The sequence below is a fragment of the Xyrauchen texanus genome, chromosome 27 (genome assembly GCF_025860055.1).
Source record: "Xyrauchen texanus isolate HMW12.3.18 chromosome 27, RBS_HiC_50CHRs, whole genome shotgun sequence".
NCBI lineage: Eukaryota > Metazoa > Chordata > Actinopteri > Cypriniformes > Catostomidae > Xyrauchen > Xyrauchen texanus.
The window spans coordinates 28,830,304-28,856,455 of record NC_068302.1 but is presented as its reverse complement, the minus strand read 5'-3'; the positions used below and the strand labels follow the sequence as shown (position 1 = coordinate 28,856,455).

The 26,152-nt window shown below is 38.0% G+C and overlaps 3 protein-coding genes across 6 annotated transcripts in view; 2 read left to right on the top strand and 1 right to left on the bottom strand.

Annotated features, from left to right (window-relative positions):
- lpxn (leupaxin) lies at nt 1-11,879 on the bottom strand. Its single transcript, XM_052094111.1, has 9 exons — nt 11,611-11,879; nt 10,087-10,211; nt 5,286-5,338; nt 5,044-5,143; nt 3,962-4,243; nt 3,689-3,862; nt 3,286-3,367; nt 1,069-1,217; nt 1-557 (listed from the first exon to the last, which is right to left on the bottom strand). Exons 1-9 carry the CDS (start codon nt 11,621-11,623, stop codon nt 291-293), a joined length of 1,245 nt encoding a protein of 414 aa, XP_051950071.1. The 5' UTR covers nt 11,624-11,879; the 3' UTR covers nt 1-290.
- On the top strand, nt 6,093-24,111 carry znf692 (zinc finger protein 692). Of its 3 annotated transcripts, none has more exons than XM_052094106.1 (12): nt 6,093-6,454; nt 16,077-16,271; nt 16,647-16,678; nt 17,728-18,276; nt 18,347-18,428; nt 18,556-18,633; nt 18,988-19,104; nt 19,201-19,251; nt 19,395-19,473; nt 20,350-20,464; nt 20,969-21,068; nt 21,437-24,111. In XM_052094106.1, the coding sequence occupies exons 2-12, from the start codon at nt 16,105-16,107 to the stop codon at nt 21,720-21,722; spliced, it is 1,656 nt and encodes a 551-aa protein (XP_051950066.1). In that variant the 5' UTR covers nt 6,093-6,454; nt 16,077-16,104; the 3' UTR covers nt 21,723-24,111. The 3 variants fall into 3 exon arrangements, with proteins under 3 accessions (XP_051950066.1, XP_051950065.1, XP_051950067.1); XM_052094105.1 differs by lacking the exon at nt 6,093-6,454 and adding an exon at nt 13,081-13,334; XM_052094107.1 differs by lacking the exons at nt 6,093-6,454; nt 18,988-19,104 and adding an exon at nt 13,081-13,334.
- A 617-nt stretch (nt 24,112-24,728) lies between these two features.
- Nucleotides 24,729-26,152, top strand: part of LOC127621445 (F-BAR domain only protein 1-like) — a 55,884-nt gene continuing 54,460 nt past the window's right edge. Inside the window, exon 1 of one of the 2 annotated variants that reach the window (XM_052095035.1) lies at nt 24,729-24,814. The gene's annotated coding sequence lies outside the window, so the exon portion shown is untranslated. The remainder of the gene's footprint in view (nt 24,815-26,152) is intronic. The other variant, XM_052095036.1, reaches the window with a different exon arrangement.

The following is a 26,152-nucleotide window of genomic DNA, read 5'->3' as shown; positions in this document are numbered from 1 at the left end:
CATTTATTAAAACAGCCAGGGTGTAGACATCAATACAGTAAATACATTTATGATTTTACTTAAGAAAATAATTGAGACATTTTCTAGAATTTGCCATTCTTACATTTTCTCAAATGCTCCACTAACAAGGCCCATTGAAATAGTTTCTCATGAAAAAAAAAAAAAAAGAGAAAAAGGCATGACTATTTTTCTAAAACTTCCATTGTAATTGCAAAGCTGAGACAAAATTGTCACTTTGTGAATAATCTCTGTGTGTATGAACAGAAGGTGCTTGTGGAATGTCACCTCTTTCACAGAAAGAGTTTTGTGTGACATACTGAACAGTATGGCTTCCCTGCTTGCTCCTTAAACACACCCTGACTCAGCTGGCGAAGACAGAACGCACACACAAAGTGCTCAGGGTGAAACTTGCGGTCGAGGGCAGCGATGCAGCGACCTGATATGGGCTCTCCACAGGTCCCACAGAGAGTGCCCTGTCTAGAGTGATAGTGAAGGGAACAGAGGGGCCGACCATTCATCTCCAGGAAACAACCATCAGTAAAAGGCTTTAGACAGTCCTGCAGAGAAAGAGAGGCAGAAGAATGATGATTATTAAAGGAACATTTAAAGGGTTAGTACATCCCAAAAATAATAATTGTGTCATAATTTACTCAGCCTCATGCCATTCCAAACCTGTATGATTTTCTTTCCTTTGTGGAACACAAAGGGAGATGTTAGGCGCAATGCCTCAGTCACCATTCACTTTAATTGCATCTTTTTTTCCAGTCAGTGAAAGTAAATGGTGACTAACATTTATTCCTTTTTTTTCCACAGACGAAAGTCATATATGTTTAGAACAACATGATGGTGTGCAAATGCTTACAGAATGTTCATTTTTGGTTAAATTATCCCTTTAAATTGAATGAGGGTATTCATATAACTTCTGGAGTGATAGATTAGCAGGTGAAGAATTCATCTTTGTAGCTGACCACAAAAGAACAGACTGACTGACTCCATATTCCTTATATATAAGGAGTGAGTCACATTGTTGTATTGCATTACAATCTTCCATGCCACTAACTCACTCACCGCACAGACAAAGCAGTCAGGGTGCCAGGTTCCATTTGCTGCAGACAGATAGTTCTCCTTCACTGCCTCTCCACAGCCAGAGCATTTGGGTGCAAAGAGGCGGTAGAAATCACTGGAGCAATATGGTTTACCATCTCTCTCCAGAAACCCTGGCAAGAGAAGTTCATTGAGTACAAATGCTCATCTCTGAAATGAAGACCAAATCTGTTGAAAATGTGGGGTGTTCTGGGCATGAGCGTGGTGATACTATAAACTGTTTTAGGGGATGTTCACACCGTTCATGTGTTAAAATGCTAGACCTAGGTCACAAATCAATTTTCCTGACCAACCACTGGGTGGCGCCATGATGATTCTGATTGCTGCTGGAATGATTTCTGGTTCAGGTCTTCATAAGAAGCCATGTAAATCTGCCAAAACAAGCGATCCAGATGGAGAACAACCACCATTTTAAGTGTTTGTTGGAGAAGAGTTGCAGTTGTTGGCTTTCAAAACAACTCAAAGTAGTTAATAATCTCAAAGTATCTGACCTCAGGCCATCGCTTAATTTAATCTACCCACTCTTTAAAGGTGCACTCAGTAGCTTTTGTCTTTGTGTCATCTTGGACATGCACTGACACCTAGCTGCTTGGATGCAGCATCATTTAAAATCAATAGTTTTCAGTTTCAGATGCCATTGTAGAAATGTAGTATTCACAGTCAAAGTGTACAATAACAGGACGGTTACTGAGATTGTGCGAGTAATATTCGGCTGGTCATGTGATTCTAACATGGCAGCCCCCATGTGTGGACCCTCTCCATGTAGAATAATACACCTTTTATAAGGTTAAGGTTAGGAGTCTTCATTTTAATGTGAGTGGTCAGAAATTCCTACATATATTGAAAAATTACTATGTCTGTAGGAGTTAAACTTTTTTATTGAGGAAAAAATGACTGAGTGCACCTTTAAACTTAGACAGGTGGGGCACTGTCAAGATGGTCATTGTGACTATGTAAAATAGTGGCACTATGGAGCCACATGTTTATTTGGCAATTTTTACTAATTTCATATGCTAAACATCACATAATCCACTAAAAACCTTTGCCGATGCAAGTGAAAACACTAGAGACAGGAAAAAGAAAACTGGCTTGCATTAAGGGTTGTCACCTTCAAAGTTGACAAAGTTGACATATGTGAGGTATTGATTCTATGCAGGATGCATAATTTCATCTTTAAATACGGGACGATCCTGTAAATTGGGCCTTAACCACCATTGACATTAAAGGGGACATGCATAATATTCATAATTGTGGTTTACTGATATGGGTTTTTTCAGCATCTTAAAAAAGCAGCGGTATTATGTGAGATGCTTTAAAGAAACAGTGCGAAGCGGAACACCAGTCAAAGATGTCCTTCTGGCGCATGTTTACCTAGAAAAACAATTGAAAAACAGCACGAACGGATGCAAATGGTGTGAACAGCTCCTTAGGTTAAATGAATATTTCACCCAAAAATGAAAATTGTCATTATTTACTCACCCTCATGCATCCCAGATGTATATTACTTTCTTTCTTCTGCAGAACACAAGCAAAGATTTTTAGAAGAAAAGTCTTGGCTCAGTTGGTCCATATAATGCAAGTGAATGGTGACCAAATCTTTGAAGCTCCAAAATCCCCATAAACACAACACAAAATGTAATCCATAAAATTCCAGTGGTTTAATCAATGTCTTTTCAAGCGATCCAATTGGTTTTGGGTGAGAACAGACCAAAATATAACTCCTTTTTTACAGTACATCTTGCCATTGCGGTCTCTAGGCACGATCATGATTTCAAGCTCAATTACACTTCCTGAAGATTGATGCATGCGCAGAGCGCAAGATGGAGCTAAAAAGTGTATTCAAGCTTGAAGTCATGATTGCCATGGAGACTGCAGATGTCAAGATTTATAGTGAAATAGGAGCTACATTTTGTAACCGATTGTATCGCTTCAGAAGACATGGATTAAACCACTGGAGACACAAGGATTATGTTTATGCTGCATTTATGTGCTTTTTGGATTATCAAAGTTTTAATCACCATTGACATTGCATTTTATGGACCTTAGAGCTGAGATAGTCTTCTAAAAATCTTTGTTTGTGTTCTGCAGAAGAAAGAAAGTCAGACACATCTGGGATGGCATGAGGAATTTTAATTTTGGTATGTACTATTCCTTTAACTGGGACAACTGCAACTGTCTCACCGTCAGTTCCAAATAGATCTCCACAGTGGGAGCAGAAGAAATGTTCTGGGTGCCATGTTTGGTCCATTGCTGTAAGAATGTTCTGAGTAAAACAAACACACTAAATTATCACCTGCTTCACTGACTGGAAGTCATAAACTTTTGTGAAGTGAAAGAGTTCAAAATGCCACACAGCAAAATAAAATATGACTCTAATTAGTTTGGTCAAATAGTTTAAAGAAACTGCAATTTAGTGCTTTGGGAAGTATTTGTGTTTGGTTTATCTTGAATTTATAAACTACAGCCACAAACAGAGAATACATTAGTGCTTTCTGTTGAGAAAATGTGCCTCATTTTCAACACATCTGTCTGAGAAAACTCTGAGGCTTTTGCAGTGGGAATAGAGTCAGCAATGGCAGGTCACCTGAGTAATGGGACCTTTGCAGTAAGCACAGCGAGGGGAGAAGAGGTCCTGGTAGTCTTTCTCGCAGTACGGCTTGCCATCTCTCTCAAAGAAACCACACGTACCTAGTTCCTCCCTGCACAGCGTACACACAAAATGTTCTGGGTGCCAAACCTGACCCAGAGCTGTGATCATCTGTATGAGATTTGGAACATGCATATGATGAGAACAATATCTTTGCTTACAGTAGGTAGACAAATGACAAAAATAAATGTTAATTATTGTTGATAATACCTTCCCAGCTATGCACTTGCCACAAGAAGCACAGTGGCCCTTGGCAGCTGTTCGGACACCCATTTTCTCCATGTCTGAGCTAAGAGAGCCCAGCAGGTCATCTATAGCATCCACACCCTTGGATTGTTTTTTCGTTAGAGGAAGGTGCTGTGTGTTCATAGTACTGTCATTTTCCTCTGCTTGCTTTCCACTATCACTGTCTTTAGTTTCTTCTGTTCTTTTGTCCTTTATTGACTTTGGAGTAACTGGAGGTGGGCTTAATGGGGGTATTTGTTCTGGAATCTACAAAATAATGCATTAAATACATCTCTTTTAAATAATTGACTGTGTGCATTCAGGAAAGTTAATATGCTAATACTGTCCTCTTCTGGTGCTACTTGTTAGGACAAGCACATGAGCAAGTTTGTCAAAATGCAGAATTTAAGAATTTGCTCCCTTTTAATTCATGATTTGCAGTTGTAATTGTTTTGTCCATGCCAGTTATTTGGAATCTGAATGACAAGAGCAGTAATTTACGAAACTGAATTCAAAAACATTCAACACAGTGACACAATGGAGTTATTTCTAACTATTTTTAACTATATGTTTGGCTCCAATTTTGAAGACGTAGTGGTAAATTAACACAATCTAGAAATTAAAACATTGTTCTACAATGGTCCATAAAATGAAAGTTAATTTGCTTAATATAATTAAATATTATATTAAACAAGGGATTTTATATTTTATGTATTATTAACTACACTTACTGTACAGAAGTTGAAAATGAACTTCTTTAAGTTTCAATTCATTTTAATTCTAAAAAGTTTAATTCTACAATTTTGCATCCTGTTTGCTACTTCAGTTCACATTAAATTCAAATTCAGGAAGTGAAACAGAATTAAAAAAGGCATCAATGGGGGAAGGGTTTAATATTACATCATTGGATATCATTTTTCTGTTATGTCTATTTAATTGGTTGAATGGAATCAATAAAACAAATTATAATAATAAAAATAAAAGGCATCAATAATTTAATTCTGAATGGTGCACAGCCCTAGTGCATGAATAAGTTAACTAATGTGGATCTCTTCTGTTTCACTCACCTCGAGATCAAGACCTAATAGCTCATACATGATGGAGTCTAACTCTCGTGTGGCTGTGTTGGGACTCATCAATCCTGCCTCCACAGGGGCCGGAAGCTCACTAGAAAATATATCTCTACTTAGTGAGCAGTGGAGGAAATGGACTATCTACTTAATGTTCAACTCAGAGGACATTAACATTAACATGCATGCCAAAATGTTCATTAATACAAATACAAATAATAATAATAAAAAGGATGTACCTGTAGGCCTGAAATGCCTTATCTGGCCCAGAAACAAGACCCGAGGACTCAGTCTGTGATGGGAGGAAAGAAGCATTATATATCATTCTTTTATCTTAAATAGACAGTTATACACTACCAGTCAAAAGTTTGGACATATTTTACTGGAGTTATGTTTGGAATTATATTGAAAACCTGATCAAAAGGCTTTTGCTTAAACTCTTGAAATTCATTTTGTACACAAATGCTGTATAAATTGCACCTTTACATGATTTTCATTAGAAAAACTAAAATTTTAAAATAAAAATAATTATAATAGAGTGCCCATCATACTTGAGAGTTTCTTTAATATTGTTGAGAAATCATCCCATGGCAACTCATGAATTTGGTGAATGAGAATGCCCAGTGCACAGTGCTGTTATAGGCAAATGGTGGCTACATTAAAGAATATAAAACATAAAATAGTTTATATTTGTTTACCTTTTTGGTCACTGCATAATTCCCATTCTTCCATTTGTGCTATTTCAAATTTTTTTTAAGGACTTTACTATTTTTCTAAACTGGATAAAATTGAAATGAATTTATAAGTAGGTGCACAAATGTCTGTAATCTTAACTGTAAAAGAATGTAAAAATGCTACAGTAAAAAACAAATGTATTGGTTAATGGGTAGTTACCCTAAAATTTACAGTTAAAAATGCTAACATATTTAACAAGACAAACCTTCATGGTAAAATATATATAACAAAAAAAAAATTAATGTAAGAATTATAATTTTACTGTTTAATTAATGGTAATAATGAAATTATGTTTAACGAGAGAATACATGTACTTTTATGGTAAAATTATGGTGAAAAACAATAATTGGGTGCACAACTGAAATTCACATGTGCCTGTTTAGTTTCACTTTCAAATCTGAAAGTGAAGGTGTGGATTTATAGCAAAAAAAAGTATTAAAAATGTGTCTGTTTCTCACCCATACATATCACACTGCTTCTGAAGATATTAATTAAACAACTGGAGTTATATGGATTACTTTTATGCTGTCTTTATATGCCTTTTGAACCATCAGATTTCTGGCCACCATTTACTTGCATTTAAAGGACCAACAGAGCTGAAACATTCTTCTAAATATCCTTGTTTGTGTTCAGCAGAAGAAAAAAATGTATACACATCTGTGATGGCATGAGGGTGAGTAAATTATTAAAAAATATGTTTTAGGGTGAACTATAATATTTTATGTTTTAATGTTTATTGCATTACTTTAGTGTCACATGTGTTACCCTGGTGGTGTTTTGTGTTTGTGTGAGTAACACTGTCCACTGTCTCTACATGTGTATTAATTATTGCTCATGGAATGGTCACATTTAATGAACTTTACGTCATCATGTGGCCTTTTGTAGTTACTACGGTGATTAACAATACATTTAAAAGTAAAAAACTGATTTTTATAGTTCCAAAAGGATAGTACATTAAGTTTATATCACTAAATAATATAAACAGTGAGCCGTGCAATATACGGGCATCAAAATACATTCCGTAAAGCCTGAACCATGAACCATATTTTTTACAGCATGTTTCTGGCAACCACAGCTGCCAGTAATTTACCATAACTTTTACGGAATTGTATTTACGGTCCGTGTCCACTCCAAAATATTGACTACTGGTGTATGTCTGAAATGACTATAAAATTAGATTTTGAATGTTTTTCAGAAATGTTTCCAATTTTTCCAGTTAGATATTTTACTTCAAATAAAAATTAATTGACCTGCTTGAAATGTTATTGACCCTGATGGAGGGAATGAGATGTTGTGTCAATGTACTAGGCGTCGATCTTGAGAGCCCCGATCACCTCGGATCTTTGAGAAAAGGCCAATGAAAATTGGCGAGTGGAATTTTCATGCTACTCCCCCAGACATACGGGTATAAAAGGGAGCTGGAATACAGGATTCATTCAGGTTTTGTGCTGAGGAGCCGAGACACGGTCCCGGCCATTTCAGCGGCTAGTACAGCATTGTGGCAAGAGGGACACAACGTCTCGTTCCCTCCATTAGGCAACAGAGGTTATGACAGTAACCGAGACATTCCCCTTATGTCACACACTCGAAGTAGTGTCAATGTATTGAAACTAGGGATCCCTATGGAAAAAATGCCACAACAGCTGAACCGTGTTACTTGAACCTCCCCCAACGCCCCAAAAGACGTCATGTAGCTCCCCACATCCCTGAGGGGGAGAAGCGACATAAGTAGCATGGGAGCAGGCCGTGCTAGCTGTTGACTTTTCTCACTATGTTTTCTCTCCACAGAGTATTAGATTCGGCTGGGGCCAACTAACGCTATAATAAGCATCGGGGAAGGTGTTCTTTTCCTTTCCTTTTTAGGGGGAAAAGACCCTGTGGAGACCACATCCTTCCCAAATGGGTAGGTCAACATGTGGCAATACGACACATGAGCTCAGCAGCCGTACATGGAAGAGGCACGGTGGTAGGTTCCACCACAAAAGGGGGGGAACTCTACAAGCACAGTGACTGGGGGCATAGAGAGCTCTGCCCAAGGGAGTTGCAGGTCCACTGACAGGGAGACCGTACCACGGAATATACATCACAGGGGTTACCGGAGTAATCGGCACCTGTGGATCACCTATCCCAGTACAGAGCATATTAGACCCCGTAGTGGGGCTGGCTGCAAACTCCTCCGCCGAGTATCGAACCATAGGGCTAGGCGGGAAGGACATCTAGGATCCACAACTTGGTGAACTCAACTGGGGGTAAAAGCGTGATCCAGTGGACAACCCTTTGTATGGAGACGGCGTTCCCTTTCCGCTGTCCACCAAAGCAGACAAAGAGCTGCTCAGAGCATCTAAAGCTCTGCATGGAATCCAAGTAGGCGTGCAAAGCACGTACCAGACACAGCAACGACAGGGCTGGGTCTGCCTCCTCCTGGAGCAGTGCTTGCAGGTTCACCAACCGATCCCTGAAGGTGGTCATGGGAAACTTGGGCACATTGCCCACTCTCGGTCTCAAGATCCCTTGATAATCTACTGGACCGAACTCCAGGAAAGTGTCGCTGACAGAGAATGCTTGCAGGTCCCCCACCCTCTTGATGGAGGTGAGCGCAATCAGGAGGGCCGTCTTTAAGGAGAGGGCTTTCTCTCTAGTGGCTCAAATGGGGCTCTCCGAAGGCCCAGGTGGACCACGGAGAGATCCCATGAGGGGAAGATGCGTGGCCTGGGAGGATTCAGCCTCCAGGCACCTCTGAGGAACCTGATGATCAGGTCGTATATCTCTAGGGACCATCCACTGCATCTTGGTGTGCGGCTATAGCAGCTATGTATACCTTCACGGTGGAGGGGGACAGCTGCCCCTTCAACCTCTCCTGCAGGAAGTAAAGCACTGACACAACTGTGCATCTCTGGGAGTCTTCACCTCGGGAAGAACACTAGTTCAAACACAGGCATTACTTCAGGGCATAAAGCTGACTCATAGAGGGAGCTCTGGCTTGAGATTGTGCCCATCCCTGAGCATTAAGGTCCTTCCTCAGAGGAATCTGCCAGGGAGGTGCTGTCGTGAGGAGCATGAGGTCCGAGAACCAAGTCAGGGTAGGCTAGTATGGGGCCATGAGGGTGGCTTGTTCCTTGTCCTCCCTGACCCTGAAAGCTCACTGAGGGGAATGCGTATTTGCACAGCCCCCAGGGCCAGCTGTGTGCAAGCACGCCTCTCCCAAGTAGGGCTCCCATCAGGGAATACCAGAGTGGGCAATTGGAGGATTCCCAAGAAGCGAACAGGTCTACCTGTGCTTTGCCAAATCTACTTCAAATCAGCTGGACCCCCTGGGGGTGGAGACTCCACTCTCCGCTGAACGTTGCCTGTCGTGACAGTGCATCTACTGTAGCGTTGAGGCTGCCTGGGATATGAGTGGCCTGCATCGACCTCAGCCACTGCTGACTCTAGTTGCGACATGCAACGAGAGTGGACGCCGCCTTGGTGATTTATATATGCTACTGTCGCTGTGTCGTCGGACCGGACCAACACATTCTTGCCCTGGATCAACGGCAATAGCAGGACAAGTGGTACAGCTAACAACTCTAGGCAGTTGATGTCCCAACCCAGTCGCGGTCCTGACCAGGAACTGGTGGCTGCATGCCCGTTGCACACGGTGCGCCAGCCCAGTTTGGAGGTGTCTGTGGTGACCACAACACGTCTGGACACTTGCAGTAGGGGAACTCCTGCCCATAGAAATGCAAGGTCTGTACAATGGCTGAATGAGTTGCGGCAGAGTGGCATGATAGCTGGCGATGTGTGCCATGGCCCCATTCCCATCTCGGGACTCGAGTCTGAAGCCAGTGCTGAAGCGGTCTCATATGCACCAAACCCGATCGGCGTGACCTCCACTGAGGAAGCCTTATGCTCCAGGAGCCTCTGAAAGTGTTTCTGTGGAACCGCTGTCCTCCGAGGAAAAATATACTCTTTAGTAGCGCTGTCGAAGCGCCCAGGGGCGAATCTGCTGTGCGTGAGCAGAAGGAGAGAAAGCCGATGGAATGCGCCATATATCCAACAGCATACACTTCTATAGAGGTGAATGGAACAGCAGTAGTATTCAGCTCACTGATATTACAACCAATTGTCTCCAAAGAAAAAATCTGAATGAATCCTCCATTCCAACTTCATTTTATACCCGTATGTTCGGGGGAATGGCATGCAAGTTACACTCGCCTATTTCCATACGCCTTTTCTGAAAGATCTGATGTGATTAGGGCTCTCAAGATCTACCCCTAGTGTCACTACATCGAGACAATGTCAAGTAGGTGACAGAAGGGGACCTACCTGTCCATGCAGAGTTGTGTTGTCCCCTTTAACTGAGGTTCTTACTGAGAGAGTTTTAGGCGGAATTGCTGCAGGAACAGTTGCTGTCTCTGAGGAGTTCTTAGCCAGCTCCTCTAAAAGCATGTCTGCAATACCAAAATCACACATATTAAACTGCTGCAGAGAAATCTATGTCATACACAGCCTACATAAACTTACACAATATTCAATGCAAGAAAAAAAAACTTTTGCACACTAGCAATCAGAGTAATGTTCTACAAGGAATTTATGTAAAGGTAAAACCACAGTTTGCTAGCAATCTGTCTCATTTCCTGAGGAAGTGAGAACACGTAGTTGCTGCCATCGTAACGGATGCAAAAGACAGTACATGACAAACAAACACATTAATTTGAAACTTTTACCACTTTTTTATTGCTGACACAGAAAAAGACACTTGATATAGACATGGGTGGTCTGACTCACTTCTGTCTGAGTTCCCTGAAAAATGGGAGCTCTCAATTTTTCACAAGAGTTTGATTTCACAACATTTACTTTGAGCAGCTCTTTTTCATTCTATTTACACCAAATTCTGTACATAGATATATTTTGTGTATATATATGTGTGTGTGTGTGTGTGTGTGTGTGTGTGTGTGTGTGTGTGTGTGTGTGTGTGTGTGTGTGTGTGTGTGTGTGTGTGAGCGTGTATTTATCACTTTGTGGGGACCAAATGTCCCCATAAGGATAGTAAAACCCAAAATTTTTGACCTTGTGGGGACATTTTGTCGGTCCCCATGAGGAAAACAGCTTATAAATCATACTAAATTATGTTTTTGAAAATGTAAAAATGCAGAAAGTTTTCTGTGAGGGTTAGGTTTAGGGGTAGGGTTAGGTTTAGGGGATAGAATATAAAGTTTGTACAGTATAAAAACCATTATGTCTATGGAAAGTCCCCATAAAACATGGAAACACAACATGTGTGTGTGTGTGTGTGTGTGTGTGTGTGTGTGTGTGTGTGTGTGTGTGTGTGTGTGCGCGTGCGTACATGTGTTCATTTTTGAAAAGAAACCACCCTTCTTTATTGCTTTTAGAATGTCCTGGTTAAAAAAAATACACACACACTTTTTATTTATTTAAAACTTAAACATATTAATTAATGTGTTATTTATGTATGCTGTATAATTATTAGATTAAGATGTCAGCTTCACAATGATAATGAAGTGGTCACATTGAAGGTGTGGCAGTATGTTTTAATATTAGTATGTTTGAGAATGTCTCAAACATTCTCGTACTACCAAATACCTGTTTGCATTTTAAGGTCCCTGTCTAAGTCAGCCTTCAGTCAGAAAAACTACCAGATGTTTAGCAAAAATGCTAGAAAATACACTAAAATATATACCAAAGTAAAGATATGAGAACAATCTGTCTTCTCATTTTCAGAAACCCCCCCCAAGAAAACATCTTTACGGTTATAAACATATCACATACACGGGGACACATTCATTTAGACATTTTAAATGTGATGACACAGAATGTTGAACAACTCACCAAGTTCATCCATGCTGGTGTGTAGAGTGAGATGTGAGGTAAGTACTGTAGGTTATATGTCAGCGTGTGTTGGTTGGGCTGGGGTGGGTGATCTGATACAAGCAACTGTGGGTTGAGTCACATGTGGAACTGATGCTGCTTCCTTTTTGTGCTCTCGCTGTTTCAGTCCTGATCTCAGAACTTTCTCCCTGCTACATTTTGTTTCCCTGTCTAAAGGGACACTGTGAGTGTTTTGTGGCTGAGATTCGGCTGTTGGTATGTAGGCTACATAATAGATGTAAGATCAGCCTGTGTATCTACTTAAAATACATTTATTTTATTAGCAGTATAATGTGAATATGAAAAGATGCTCAAGGCACCATTTGGGGTTCTGCCAGTGTGGCGGCTGAGGAACCCCAAATGGTGCCTGTGTATCTACTTAAAATACATTTATTTTATTAGCAGTATAATGTGAATATGAAAAGATACTCAAGGCACCATTTGGGGTTCCTCAGCCGCCACACTGGCAGAACCCTCTGGAGATCATCTATATACCCTTTGAGCTCTTTGAGAAACTTTCTTTAAGTTCCTGCAAGAATTCTAAAGATGGTCAATGGTTTTTGCGATAACTATGGGAAAGGCTTTAAGGCACCTTCAAAGGGTACCTGGAGGATCTTCAGAGTATGAGGAACTGTACAAACTATAGATTACATCCCCTAAACATAACCCTCACAAAAAATGTTCTGCATTTTTACATTTTCAATAAAACATTGTATAGTATGTTTTTTTAATCAATTAGAATTATGGGGACACTAGAAATATCCTCATAAACTACATTTATAGCATAATACCCTTGTAATTACCAGATTGTAAATTATTTTTTTTCCCTTGCAAACCAACCAAATACACACACACACACACACACACACACACACACACACACACACACACACACACACACACACACATGTTGTGTTTCCATGTTTTATGGGGACTTTCCATAGACATAATGGTTTTTATACTGTACAAACTTTATATTCTATCCCCTAAACCTAACCCTACCCCTAAACCTAACCCTCACATAAAACTTTCTGCATTTTTACATTTTCAAAAAACATAATTTAGTATGATTTATAAGCTGTTTTCCTCATGGGGACCGACAAAATGTCCCCACAAGGTCAAACATTTCAGGTTTTACTATCCTTATGGGGACATTTGGTCCCCACAAAGTGATAAATACACGCTCACACACACACACACACACACACACACACACACACACACACACACACACACACACACACACACACAATTATTATATACTTGTAAATATTACATACAAAGGTATCAAGATGTGTAAAAAATTTAACTACACTTGCTTGATGATTCAAGATAGATCATAACCTCAGGGCCCCGCACTTGATTACTGTCAGACTACACTTCCCATAGCTCCTATCTATGACGTGACGATATTTTTCTGCGACAAAAAACTTCCGAATCGGAAGCACCTCACTTGGCTCTTGATTAGAAGAAATATTAAGCGAAATGTCTTTGAGCACATGAATTCAGACAGAGTTCACAATTTTCTCTGTAGCGAAACGCTGACCGTTCAACGAGAGGATTTTCGTGCTCTTTACACACAGCTGAGCTCTAGTCATGTATTAACCATAGCTGCTCACCCTTAAAAGGGCAACAGTTCCAGCGAGTGGGCCCCGCAAACACACAGGATCTAATTCAAGGTCAAGGTATGCCAGTATTTATCTGTTTATCTATATTTACCTTTAATTTATTGTGGGGCTTCAGAATACATCGTTCGGCAGTCAACGTCTATTAATTCGTAGCCATACATTTTATTACTTTAATTTGTTGGCTGTTAATTCGTATAGTTCACCCAAAAATGAAAATCCTCTCATCATTTACTCACACTCATGCCATCTCAGATGTGTATGACTTTCTTTCTTTTGCAGAACATACAAAAAAAAAAGTTCAGAAAATCACATCAAGGCCACATTTTTATTTATTTATTTTTTTTTTTAAATCTTTGTTTTTGTTCTGTAAAAGAAAGTCATACACTTCTGGGATAGCAAATACTGAAAGAAGTTTTATTTTGGGGTGAACTATCCTTTTACTATACAGTATAGCTACTACAGTTATTTTTACTACTGTAAAATGTATCAACCCTTTTAATCCTCCCCAAATTTTCCACTAAGTGTGAGCATGTATTTGATAGATCAGTGCAGGGGCAGACTGGGACAAAAAAGTGTCCGTGGACTTTCTGGCCCAGAGCGGCCCGCAACACACCATACCACACTGGCTCATTGATTTCATTTTCAGGCTCAATTTCAAATTTTTGTGTTGAAAAAACAAAAACAAAAAAAACAATTACATTTACATTGACTGCTAGTCATGAAAACTTGCTCCACCGGTGCAAAAATTACCATAACTTTAATGTGGATTTGCACTAAAATAAGCATTTTATGGTTCACACATATAACGTGCCTGATTTTGTTTTTCCAACAAATGGATGTTAGATTAAGATGTACATGAAAGTTCAAGGGAAAGTGTGTATTTTAGCTGCTGTGACAAGTCAGCATTTCTTCAAAGTTTTTAAAGATCTAAATCACCTTTCATTTTTTTTCTAGAAGTGCAAATAAACTATTGTCTTATTTAATATGAGGTTGTGGAAACAACAAGTATAATAATAATATATTATATATGTTTATTGCTACGTATACAAGATCATACAATTTTGTTTCAAATAGTTCGATGAAGAAAGTGTCACACAGCAGGACACTGATGACAATGCTTAAAATTGCATGTCAATTACCTACAACACTGTGTAAATGTTAAAAACAAACAAACAAAGTTGCCCAGAATATATACAGTACTGTGCAAAAGTATTAAGCACATTAAATGTTTCACTAAATCATTTGTCTCAAGTTGTTTTTTTTAATATCTTTAGCTTTAGTGTGTCAATAGGAAATATACATTTTAGACTGCCAAACATTACTTTTGCAAGTAGAATAGAAGAACAGGGATCCCTGCAACAGATGGTATGGCCCCCACAGAACATCAAGTCAATCTGGGATTGCATTAAGAGACACAAGCAATTGAGAGCCTAAATAGATAGAAGAACTGTGTCTTTTTTTTAAAGTAAAGGTGGTCACACCAAATATTGATTTAGCTTTTTATATGACGTTAATTGATGAATGACAACTATTGATTTGGTTATTTTTAAATAAATTCTCACTATGCTAAATTTTTCACAAGTGCCTAAAACGTTTGCACAGTACTGTACAAATATAAATATAAACAAATATAAATATATGTAAGAGTAATAATAAACATACCTCATAAATTGTAGAGCTTTGCAGATATTTTTCAGATTAATTCATATATAAAACAATTCATAGCTCATATTTTCACTCTATGTGAGTTTGTTGCATCTTTATATCTGCTGTGTTTTAATTTTTCCCCCAGATTATTCTTGAGAAAAAGTGAAAAGCCATATGCGTTGACAAGTATTGTTTCTGCTATCCTTTAAACAATGTAAGCCTCAAAGACTCAAATAGCCACAACATAATATTTTTCATGGCTTATTTTCTTCTATTCCTTATTTTCAAAATATAAATCATTACATGATTTCAAAATAAAAGTCATTGTATTGTTTTGCCCTTACTAAATGTATTAAATTCATAGGACGAGTCGGTACTTGCGCAGCAGCGGGCCGGCCCAAATTACCCAATTGCCCACTGGGAAAACGCCCTGTGTTCCCTATGTCCAGTCTGCCCCTGGCCCCAGTGTTCTTGTGTAATAATAGTAATGATAATACAATATAATACAACAAATAAAATAATACAAATATTTATTTACAGTTGCAAACAATAAAGTAACACCGTTTTATATATTTGTATAAACCGGTAATTGTGGTGAAAAGAAAATGACTAATTGTATGTATTTAATTTTTATTAAATGTTTTTATATTTCATTTATTGTAACAATATTTGAAATCTGAAATTTTATAATGGTTTATAAAAGACAATTCAAGGTCTTGTCACACTTGTCCTGTTTACCTGTCCTGTGAGTATGATTTATATGAGCCAGAGCAATCTTAATAAATGTATAAATAAATCTATTATTGACCTTTTAAATATTGCTTGTACAAAATTTGGTAGTTGTATGTGTATTTTGACACGTTTTATTTGCTTCCTTTTATGGAGTTTTGACACAGACATCATCTTTCAGTGGAGCAAAGTGGAATTTAATGACTCTGGTCATGTGACTGTTTGCGCCACCCATGTAAAAATTTTCAAATGAAATCAAGAGAGTCTGCAGTAAAAAGCTATATCTGTGTTTTAAAATATATGAAATAAATTATTTTTGTGTTAAATGCTAAAACAAACCTTTTATGATGAGACAAGGTTTATCATTCTGTTTCTGCTTAACCTACTGCATTTTAATCCCTCAAATTCTGTCTCAATCCTCAGTGTTATTTGAGTGTCACCTGTCACTGTGATGCCATCCTCTAAAGATGCTGTGCGCAGTCAGCGGCGCAGGGAGTTGGATGCACGCAGGAGTAAATCTCGCGTGCGGCTGGGCTCGTGCCTTCAGAGCTGGGTTCAGCTGAAAGAGAAACTGGGCTTCTCTTTGCACTCAGAGCTGGCCCAGCATCTGCTCGAGAGGTATAAAACAGTCTTCATGTCCTGCAGAGGGATACAGTTACCCTCAGACCTGCTAGATGACAGTTTGTTGGATGTACACTGTAGAACTTTAGCTGAATTACATCTGCAGTTGTTGATTCTGGCTTTGAAGCAGAGACTTACATTTTTACATTTGTACTGATCCAGTTCCAGATCATACAGGGAAAAGACAGAAATTATAAGTGAGCTTAAAGGGGAATCTAGGCAGAAAAAACAACGATGATCTTTAGGTATATGTAGTTTAAAACGTATTTGGTTTTGGCAGACAGCCAAGTCTTTTGGTGGTGTGAGATTCAATGAAGCATGAGAGATAAAATGTGGTCTAACTGACAGTTACATCTGCTTTTTGTTTTACAGCTACTTCTCAAGAGGTTGTTTCAAATGCTCAGGTAACTTGAGATGAACTTGAGTTTAAATATGCACTCAGTATTTTTGTCAAGTTCTCCCTCATGCCATTCCAAACCTGTATGACATCACTAAAAAAGTACCATAAAGGTGGTCAATAAAACTTGTGCGCTATACAAGTCTTCTGAAGCCATTAAATTGCTCTCTGAGGGAAAGGAGTGTAATTTGATCCCAAATGCCATTTGTTCTTGCATGTTTTGTAATAGAACACTATGTAAAAAGAATGCAAGATTTTCAGGGAATAACAACATACATTTTGCTCTATTCCTCACAATTATGGCTCAGAAGTCTAACTTCCTACATAAAGGTGCACTCAGTAATTTTTTCCTCATTTAAAAAGTTTTACTTTGATTCACATTTATAAAATCTTGACCACTCATGTGAGATGATCGTATCAGTATCCTTATAAAAGCTCTTTTATTCTATTTGGAGCAGGGGCGCCTCATGGGGGCAGTCATGTTAGAATCACATGACCAGCTGAATACTACTCACTTAATCTTACTGTGCATAGTGAATTTATACAATGGCATTAGTAACTGAACACAACTGTATTTGAATGATGCAGCATCCAGGCCACTAGGTGTCAGTGTAAGCCATATTTCTACATACTTCTATTACTGAGATTACTGAGTGCACCTTTAAAACTGCTTTTGTGTCATTTTAGGAGCTTGACAGCCTTTGGTCACTGTATTCATTCGTTATGTGGACAAGAGCAGCGTGAACGTTCAAAATGTCTTCTTTAGTGTTCTAACGAGGAAAATAGGTTTGGAATGGGATGATTAAAGCATAAGATCTTTTTTTTTTTTTGGGTGAACTATCCATTTAATAAAAAAACAAATACATGTATTTCACATTGACTCTTAGATTGAAAAGTTTTTGGTATTGTATAACATTTGGCAATAATGAGCTGATCAAAACCTGAAATCTGTTGGTTACTGCATCTTGCAACCTGCATGCAGTGTTTATATATAGTCTGTACAGTATATCTATGCTGTACAGTCTGAGGCTTTATATGTGATTGTGGCTTCTTCAGGTGGTAGAAAAGGAGAGATCACAAACACCCTGCCAACCACCACAGAATCTTTGCAGGAACTTATACTGTTGGTCCACAGCCATGGACAAAAGTGCCCTCTTCTTCCTGTCCTGCAATCCAGGACATTCACAAACAGAGCAGGACAAGATCAGAGCACTAACAGAACAGGGAGGCGAGAGAAACAGGTCAAAACTGAGCCTAAGGATGCCAGTCAATCATCTAAAGTGGAGATCTGTCTGAAATGCACCTGTGAAGGCGACCATCACTTTTTATGGTCACCAACCAAAAGAGAGTTTGTGAAGAAGGGAACAAATTCTGAAAATAAGAAAAATGACAACAGTAAAGATCTGCCTCCCTCCAGTCCAAAGAGTCCTGGAAAACGAGGCAGAAAGCGGTTGAAGGAGCCAGTCGCAGAGTTAGTGAGACAAGATTTGGTCAGCTGTGTAAAAACTAGGAGATGGCAAGCAGAAAAATCTGCCATTACCCTGAATGAATCAGGACAGAAAAGTGAGGCTAGTCCTGCAGTCTCTGGAGACAACACAAATTCAGGTAAAAAACAATTTGTCAAAGAAGAATGTTGTTTTTGTTGTTCAAGGATAAACTTCCACTGTGTGTTAAGGTGTTACAGTGACTGAGACTGCACAGGATGCTGTTCCACCGGAAGGAAGTGATATTTCAGCATTGTCGCCTCCAGAGCTTGAGTAATCTATTAACCTTTAACCGTTTGGTTGTTTAATTATATGCGTAATAATGTGTTCACATTATATGAGAATTATGAGAGTTAAGAATTGATGCTTATGTCACTACATTATTTTTGCACATGGTCAGATCACCAGCTCACAGTCCTGAGATGGCTACAGATGATCTTCACAGTGAATGCACTGAAAACCAGAGCCCTTCTGATAAGTATGTACTCCATTCCTTTTCATTGAATCACTGAATTAAAGGGATAGTTCACCCAAAGAGGAATACTAACCCTCATGTTGTTCCAAACCCATATGGAACACAGTAGGAGAAATAGACAGTTTGTTAGTCTCAGTCACCATTCACTCTCATTGCATCTTTTTTCCATGACAGTGAATGGTGACAGAGACTAACATTCTGCCTAACATTTTTTGTGTTCCACGGAAAAAAGAAAGTGATAAGGTTTGGAATGACGTGAGGGTGTGTAAATGATGACAGAATTTTCATATTTGGGTAAACTATCACTTTAACTCCTAATTCATATTTTTAAGTTAAGGACATCTCTTCCTCTCTTAGAGTTAGCAGTGAGGAAGTTGTAGTGTTGAATTTAACCAACAGAGGGACCCAGGAGATAGTAGATCAGACTGAAAAACACAATGTCAACAAAAGGGCTGGCTCACTTCAAAATAACAAGTATTATTTTTAAAGTATATAGTTTTAAGAGTTTATCCTTTTAGGATTCCGAATAAATTGAATTCCTAAAGTTTTGTACCACTTTTTACTTTCCAGCCCACAATCTTTGAAGGATGACATTTCTCAGATTGGTGGCAAAAGAAAAAGGTTAGCTCCTTCACGTTACTAAGGTTTTTTATTCTTGTGTTACTAAGTATTTGTGTTGTAATATAGCATTTATAATAGTTGTATGAAAATATTAATTAATAATCCATCCTCATATTGCATTATAATGATCTATGTGTACACAGAAAAATAACACCCAAAGTCATTTTGCCTTGTGAGTATGAGGGCTGCGATAAGATTTTCTCCAGTCGGCAATATCTAAATGTGAGTGCAGAATGAAGCCAGTGTTCACGTTGCATGACATATTCATTAATCTTGGATTTAGACAACTCTGCATGAGAAGGACTGTGCTGACCATTTTTCTGCAGTGGTCAGGAAATATATATATATATATATATATATATATATATATATATATATACTGTAGCTTAAATAATAATTGTACTTTTTACTCAAACAAGAATACTGGAATACTTTTTAACAGAAAAACATAATAGTCAATTAGTATTTTTGAAAATGATATACACTCACATGAGATGAAGACTCTAGTCATATCAGTCTTAGAAGAAAAGCTGCTTTATTGAGATCACACGAACAGTTACATTTTATTCACTTCATCTCAGTAATCACCTGTAATTGGATGCTTTCACTCAGAGAATAAATTTAACCCGCATGACTGCAAATAGTGCATTTTTACAACAACATCGTAACTGAGAACTGCTGCATCTATCTCAACATTTAATCAACTTTTTTTCCGAGTGCACCTTTAAAGGGATATTTCACCCAAAAATGAAAATTCTCTCATCATTTACTCACCCTCATGCCATCCCAGATTATTTTTAGAAGAATATTTCAGCTATGTATGTTTTATGGATTACTTTTATGCTGCTTTTATCTGCTTTTTGGACCTTCAGATTTCTTCTGACCACCGTTCACTTGCATTGATATTACCAACAGAGCTGAGATACTCTTAGTTTGTGTTTAGCAGAACAAAGAAAGTCATACACATCTGGAATGGCATGATGGTGAGTAAATTATGAGAGAATTTTTGGGTGAACTATCGCTTTAAGGTTGTAATGGGAAACTTTCATCACTACTGTTATAGGAGTTATGCTTTTCACAAACTGTTACTCTCCTCAGCATCACGTCAAGTACCAGCACCTCCAGCAGAAGACTTTCTCCTGCTCGCACCCTACATGTAACAAGTCGTTTAATTTTAAGAAGCATCTGAAAGAGCATGAAAAATTGCACAGCAGTAAGTGTTCTGTCCATAAAATATATAATTTATTTTGCAACAGATGTCATTGATTTTAGATACAAATACTATGTTTTTGGACACTGTCTGATGTCATCCTCCCTCAACATGAGGCAGTTCAGTTTAAAATGAGGCATTTAAATATTTGGGATTAAACATTTTTGGGAAGTAGACTGAAGTGTGACATACTATATACCATGTTTTGCTTATTCCTTTATAGTTATGTGCATGCCATTTTTATGACCTCATTAATGAATGAATGAATGAACATTAATTAATTGAAAGATATAAGGAATATTTCAAGTTTTAAAAGTACTGAATTCATATGTCACAGGAACATTAAACAAATAGTGAAGGCAAAAAGGTTATTACAGTACAAGTGGTCAGCAATTACAGGATCTAATATATACAAATAGTGTATTATGAGTAAATTATTCATAAGCAGTTGGATGTACATCTTACCATTTTTGTGTAATGATTTGCATGGTTATTTGTGCCTGTGAGACCAGAGAGACTATATCTGTGAGTTCTGTGCCCGGGCATTCCGAACCAGCAGTAACCTGATTATCCATCGCAGGATACACACCGGAGAGAAACCGCTGCAGTATGAGTTTCACTCACTCTCCCACACACATGCACACAAATGCACTGGACCCTTTGTTTATAGCCAAGCTTATGTGACTCCATGATAAAAAAAACATTGATTTAAAGGGATAGTTCACCCCAAAAATTTAAATGTACTCACCCTCATGTCATTGCAAAGCTGTATTAATTTTTCTTTAGTGGAACACAAAAGGAGATATTGGACAGAATGTTAGAGACTGACAGCCTCCGTCACCATTCACTTTCATTGTATGGAAAAAGAGCTGTGTCAGCATCATATATGACAGCAGAATTTTAACTTTTGTGTGAACTATCCCTGATTATGGTTTAAACTCTTGATCTGACCCTCCCCTCACTTCTTAATCTCAGGTGTGAGGTGTGTGGATTTACCTGTCGTCAAAAAGCCTCTCTGAACTGGCACATGCGTAAACACAATGCTGAGAGCACCTACCAGTTCCCCTGTGAGATCTGTGGACGCCGATTTGAAAAGAGAGACAATGTCACAGCTCACCGCAGCAAGAGCCATCCGGACCATTATGCATCAACCCCTGAAACTCAGCCTTTTCTCTTTCCTCCCGTGGACTCATTCCCACATCCCTTGCGGCAGCATGAATCTTCCCCTGCTGCTTTCATGGACCATGCCGATCTTGTATAACATTTGTTTTGTTTTGACAAATACAAAATAGTTGCCTGTGGTTAGGAACACAATGGATGATCATGTGGGTTTTTTCAGTAAACAAACTGAGAAATCTTCAGTGCTCAAAAGCCCATGTGATGGGTATTTTAGTACTGAAAACTCATTTTGGGGTGTTTAAACTATTTATAATTCATGTGTTACCATTAGGCAGAGGCTGGGCTCCTGTAAAACTGACCTAAATTAGCATATTTGGGTCAGTCTATTAATTAATTGTCATTCATTCCTCACACATGGGTTGTTACAAATTAGTTCTGTTTAACATTGTAGTTAATAAGTACTTTCAGAAAAAGTGGAGAATTACACTCACTGAGCCCTTTATTAGGAAGACCTTTACACCTGCTTCTTAATGCAATTATCTAATCAGCCAATCATGTGGCAGCAGTGCAATTAATAAAATCATGCAGGTACTGGTCAGGAGCTACAGTTAATGTTCACATCCACCATCAGAATGGGGAAACTACTTCATTCCCTTACCAAAGTTTTAACAGTGGTATTTGTAACAAGACCATAGTAAGCACATGGAAGCATGGATCTTCTTTACTACTGTGGTTAGATATAACATGATTTCTACAAAACAAACAAAAGCATTTTTGTAACAGTAGGCCTATTCTATACATGTAAAAACAATTAATACAAAATATACTGTAAACATTAAAAAGTTGTAACAAAAATGTATTTAGTAGCATATGACTAATTTCATAGAGCTGAAGTAGTGATATGACAATATTTATTATCAATCTATTTCTGCCTAAAGTACAGTTAGTGTTACTATAGTACATTCAAGGGTGGTCTTGTAGAATTCTGTGCTGAATTAAAATGGTTTCCGCATCTCGTGCCATGCTTCTTACTGGTTCTCACAGCGCTGCAATCATCAGAGGTGCGCATTTAAGAGCTCAAGTCAAGTCTGTGAGTAAAACGCACCTGCTTTGCGCTCGCACTGCTCTGTCCATCGAGCCATATCCATCTAAAGAGCCATGCAGGTGCATTAGCGGAGGTTGTGACTTCGCCTGTCTATTTGATGCTGCTAAACCAGATACTTCAGATGTGTCGCTAGACTTAAGAATCAGATGAACTGTGGTACAAATGCATACCAATCTGTATAATGGAGACTAGATAAACATTTTAATGCAATCAGGAACTGATAAACGCCCCCCATTTGTAACCTAATGCTCCCCTCTCCACTAATTTGCTCTCTGGGCCCCCTGGCATCCTTTGAACACCGAGGGGGGTGTTCCCCCTGTTGAGAACCCCTGTTTTAGAGTTTACTCAGAACTGTGCCAAAAACAAAAAAAAAATCCAGTGACCGGCAGTTCTGAGGACAGAAACTCCTTGTTGAGAGAGGTAAACAGAGAATGGCCAGACTGGTTCAAGATGACAAAGACTACAGTAACTCAGATAACCACTCTGTACACTTGTATTGAGCAGAATAGCATCTCAGAATGCACAACATGTCGAAACTTGAGGCAGATTGGCTACAACAGCAGTGACCACATCAGGCACTTTATTAGGACCAAAATGTTCCTATTAAAGTGCTCAGTGAGTGTATATCTTATGGTCAATTTGTTATTAATTATTAATGAAAGTGTTTTTATACATAATGTTTGGAGATAAATGTTAATACAACTAAACTTGATTGTTGTATCTAATCATGTGTGATCAAATTCTTTTTTAATATAAATTGTATAGTTATATTTTATTCTTAAAATATTCTTAATTTCTATTATCTATGATATACTTTCCTCCTAAATTACATTTTTGGGAAATATTTGCAAAGCACGTTGCATGTTTTGCAATATGTTGAATGCATAACTTTTGTGGTGATTTGTACAGTGGGTTGTCTTTGTATCAAAAGCTTTTTCAATATTTAATCATGTGCAGGGGCCAACTTTTGGAAAGTTAAAAGGCAGACATGTGAAGCTTATGATTTTATAAAAGCACTTAAATTAATTGTTCTGTTAAAACTCATGTATTATTTGAGCTGAAAAGTTGTTTAAATTATAATTTATAACATTTTAGGGTTTGTTGACATTGCATCGCAATGGCATTTAAGTTGTAAGATTGGCTATAACTTTACAAAGAAAAAGTTAGTAAGTGATTTTATCACACAGTTCGTTTTTGTCTTGTGGCTATACTTTTAAAAAAGTGAGTATTTTATAAAAAAAATTAAAATGGCCCAATTCACTTCCATTGTTGGTGCATCACTGCAAAAATGACATTTTCACTAGTTGTAATTAATTTGTTATCAGGAATGGATAGGCTATTTGTATGAATAACAATGTAGTTATATATGTTTAGTAGTGAGATGTAAAGCTGATTTGTGAAATTGGAATTTAAACTATAAAGACATTATATAATTATAGATCTGTAATTGTGTTTTTTGAACAGGAATGAATGACATTGTGGAATTTTATTAGTGAAATGAAGCTACAGATATCATAAATTGTTTTTAACTAGTTAAAATAAAATATGTGTAATTTTTTAAAATGAAGAATTAATGTTGCTTCTAGTGCAAATGTAATAAAATTAATAATTCCATTGTTGATATTAAGAATGAGCATTTTGACTAGTGGAAATCTAAATTTGGATATCTATAATTCATATCCTGCACGTGATGAAATGTCGAAAGGGCTTGCGATTGTCTTCTGTGTTTCGCTAAAGACCTCAATTTGCATACACTACAATTATCGAACTCAATAGTTCCCGCCTTTTCTACAGACATGTGTTGAATGGCAAGCTGTTCGTCCAATGATCCCACTCCATAAGACGTGTGCGTCGCCTCTTGAATAGTAACCAGTATACCATTGGCTCAGAAAGACCCGTTGGAAACATAGTTGCCATGCCTACACCACTTTGCTCCCATGACGCTTGAGTGACGGGAGTTGTGAGCCAATAGGAGGAAAGGTAGGCGGGGCATTTTACACATTGTCAACTACTCGTTCAAACCGTTTTTACTCTACTGAACACATTGAACGCGGCGCGTCGGGAGAAACTATCCGGAGCTTGTCGGCGAAGAAAATGACCCACATTGGTTTTACTACAAACTCAAGCAGGTAAAATACTTTTGCTCCTTTCTATTCACATAAATAAATTATTTATCATTTTGTTAAAAATCTTCCCGGGAATGTAACATAATAGGCATCCAGCATTGGGCAGTTCATGTGACACTGACAGAGGCTTTCCCCAGCGGAGCATCTCTGTTGCAGTGTGTCAGCATTGTGGAGCAAAAGCTTGATAATTGTAACAAGGACAGTTTCATCTGGCTTCGGACCTCATTTGTGGTGCTGTTCCCCATCAGTGCAAAATACATTTCCTTTATCTAGATAGAACAAATACTTTAGTTGTGGTGCTTTGTGAAAGGAAGTTGCTACAATGTGACATATCAATATAATGATGAGGGAAGTGATGTGAACTTAAATGTCGGATAGATGGATTATTTTGATATTTTATTTGTTATCTTTTTATATGTATATTTAAATGTGATGCTTTAACATTTGCCTATGGCTCTAAAACTAGCCTATATTTTATAGCCATGTTGTTATATCAATATAGTTTCCAGCTGGCTTGTAATAGCAGCTCTATTTAGTCTGCATGCTTTTGAAAGACACATCATTTGTTTAGCAAATTACTTAAATAAATAAATTGTCTGTCATTCTTGATGAAGTCAATCAGGAGAGATTATCTTCATTCTAGAGGTGCCCAGTGGCTGTACAGAAGTGTGCCATGTGGTTTCAGATTTGCAGAGAATGGCTGCTGGTTGTGTTTTTCATATTCCCTCAAAGTCAAAAGAGTTTGCAAACATGGGTGATTGTATAACACAGATCCTGGGCCAAGTGTACAACACTATGCTACACTATGTAATTTTACTGTGTGATTTCTTGCAGTGAGCTTTTAAGTGTATGCCATGGTATTTGTAGCTTATGATAAGGCATTGTGATAATGATGCAGACTGTATGAAAGTGTGTTTCTTGTTCTTGTTTAGACTATCCTAAAAGAAACAAAGAGATTCACAGAGTCTTAATATGTATTTGCTTTCAGGAATACAAACAGACCATTCCTCTTTTTCTGGACTCCTCACTTCAGCCCATCTTATGACCCAATTGAAAGCAGTGAAATATGCCCAATTATGATTCTCCTAATGTCAGGTTAAAGGGAAAGTTCACACAAAAATTTTAATTCTCTCCTCATTTACTCACCCTCATGCCATCACAGATGTGGTTCATAGGTTGAACCACGTAGGTTCATACAATGCAAGTTAATGGTGGCCAGAAATTTGAAGGTCATTATGCACAAAGAATATTTAGCTAAAAACAAAAGTAGAATGTTAAAGTTAAAGTGAATATTTATGTAAAAAAAAAAAAAATTTCATATCGCTTCAAAGTTCTGGCCAC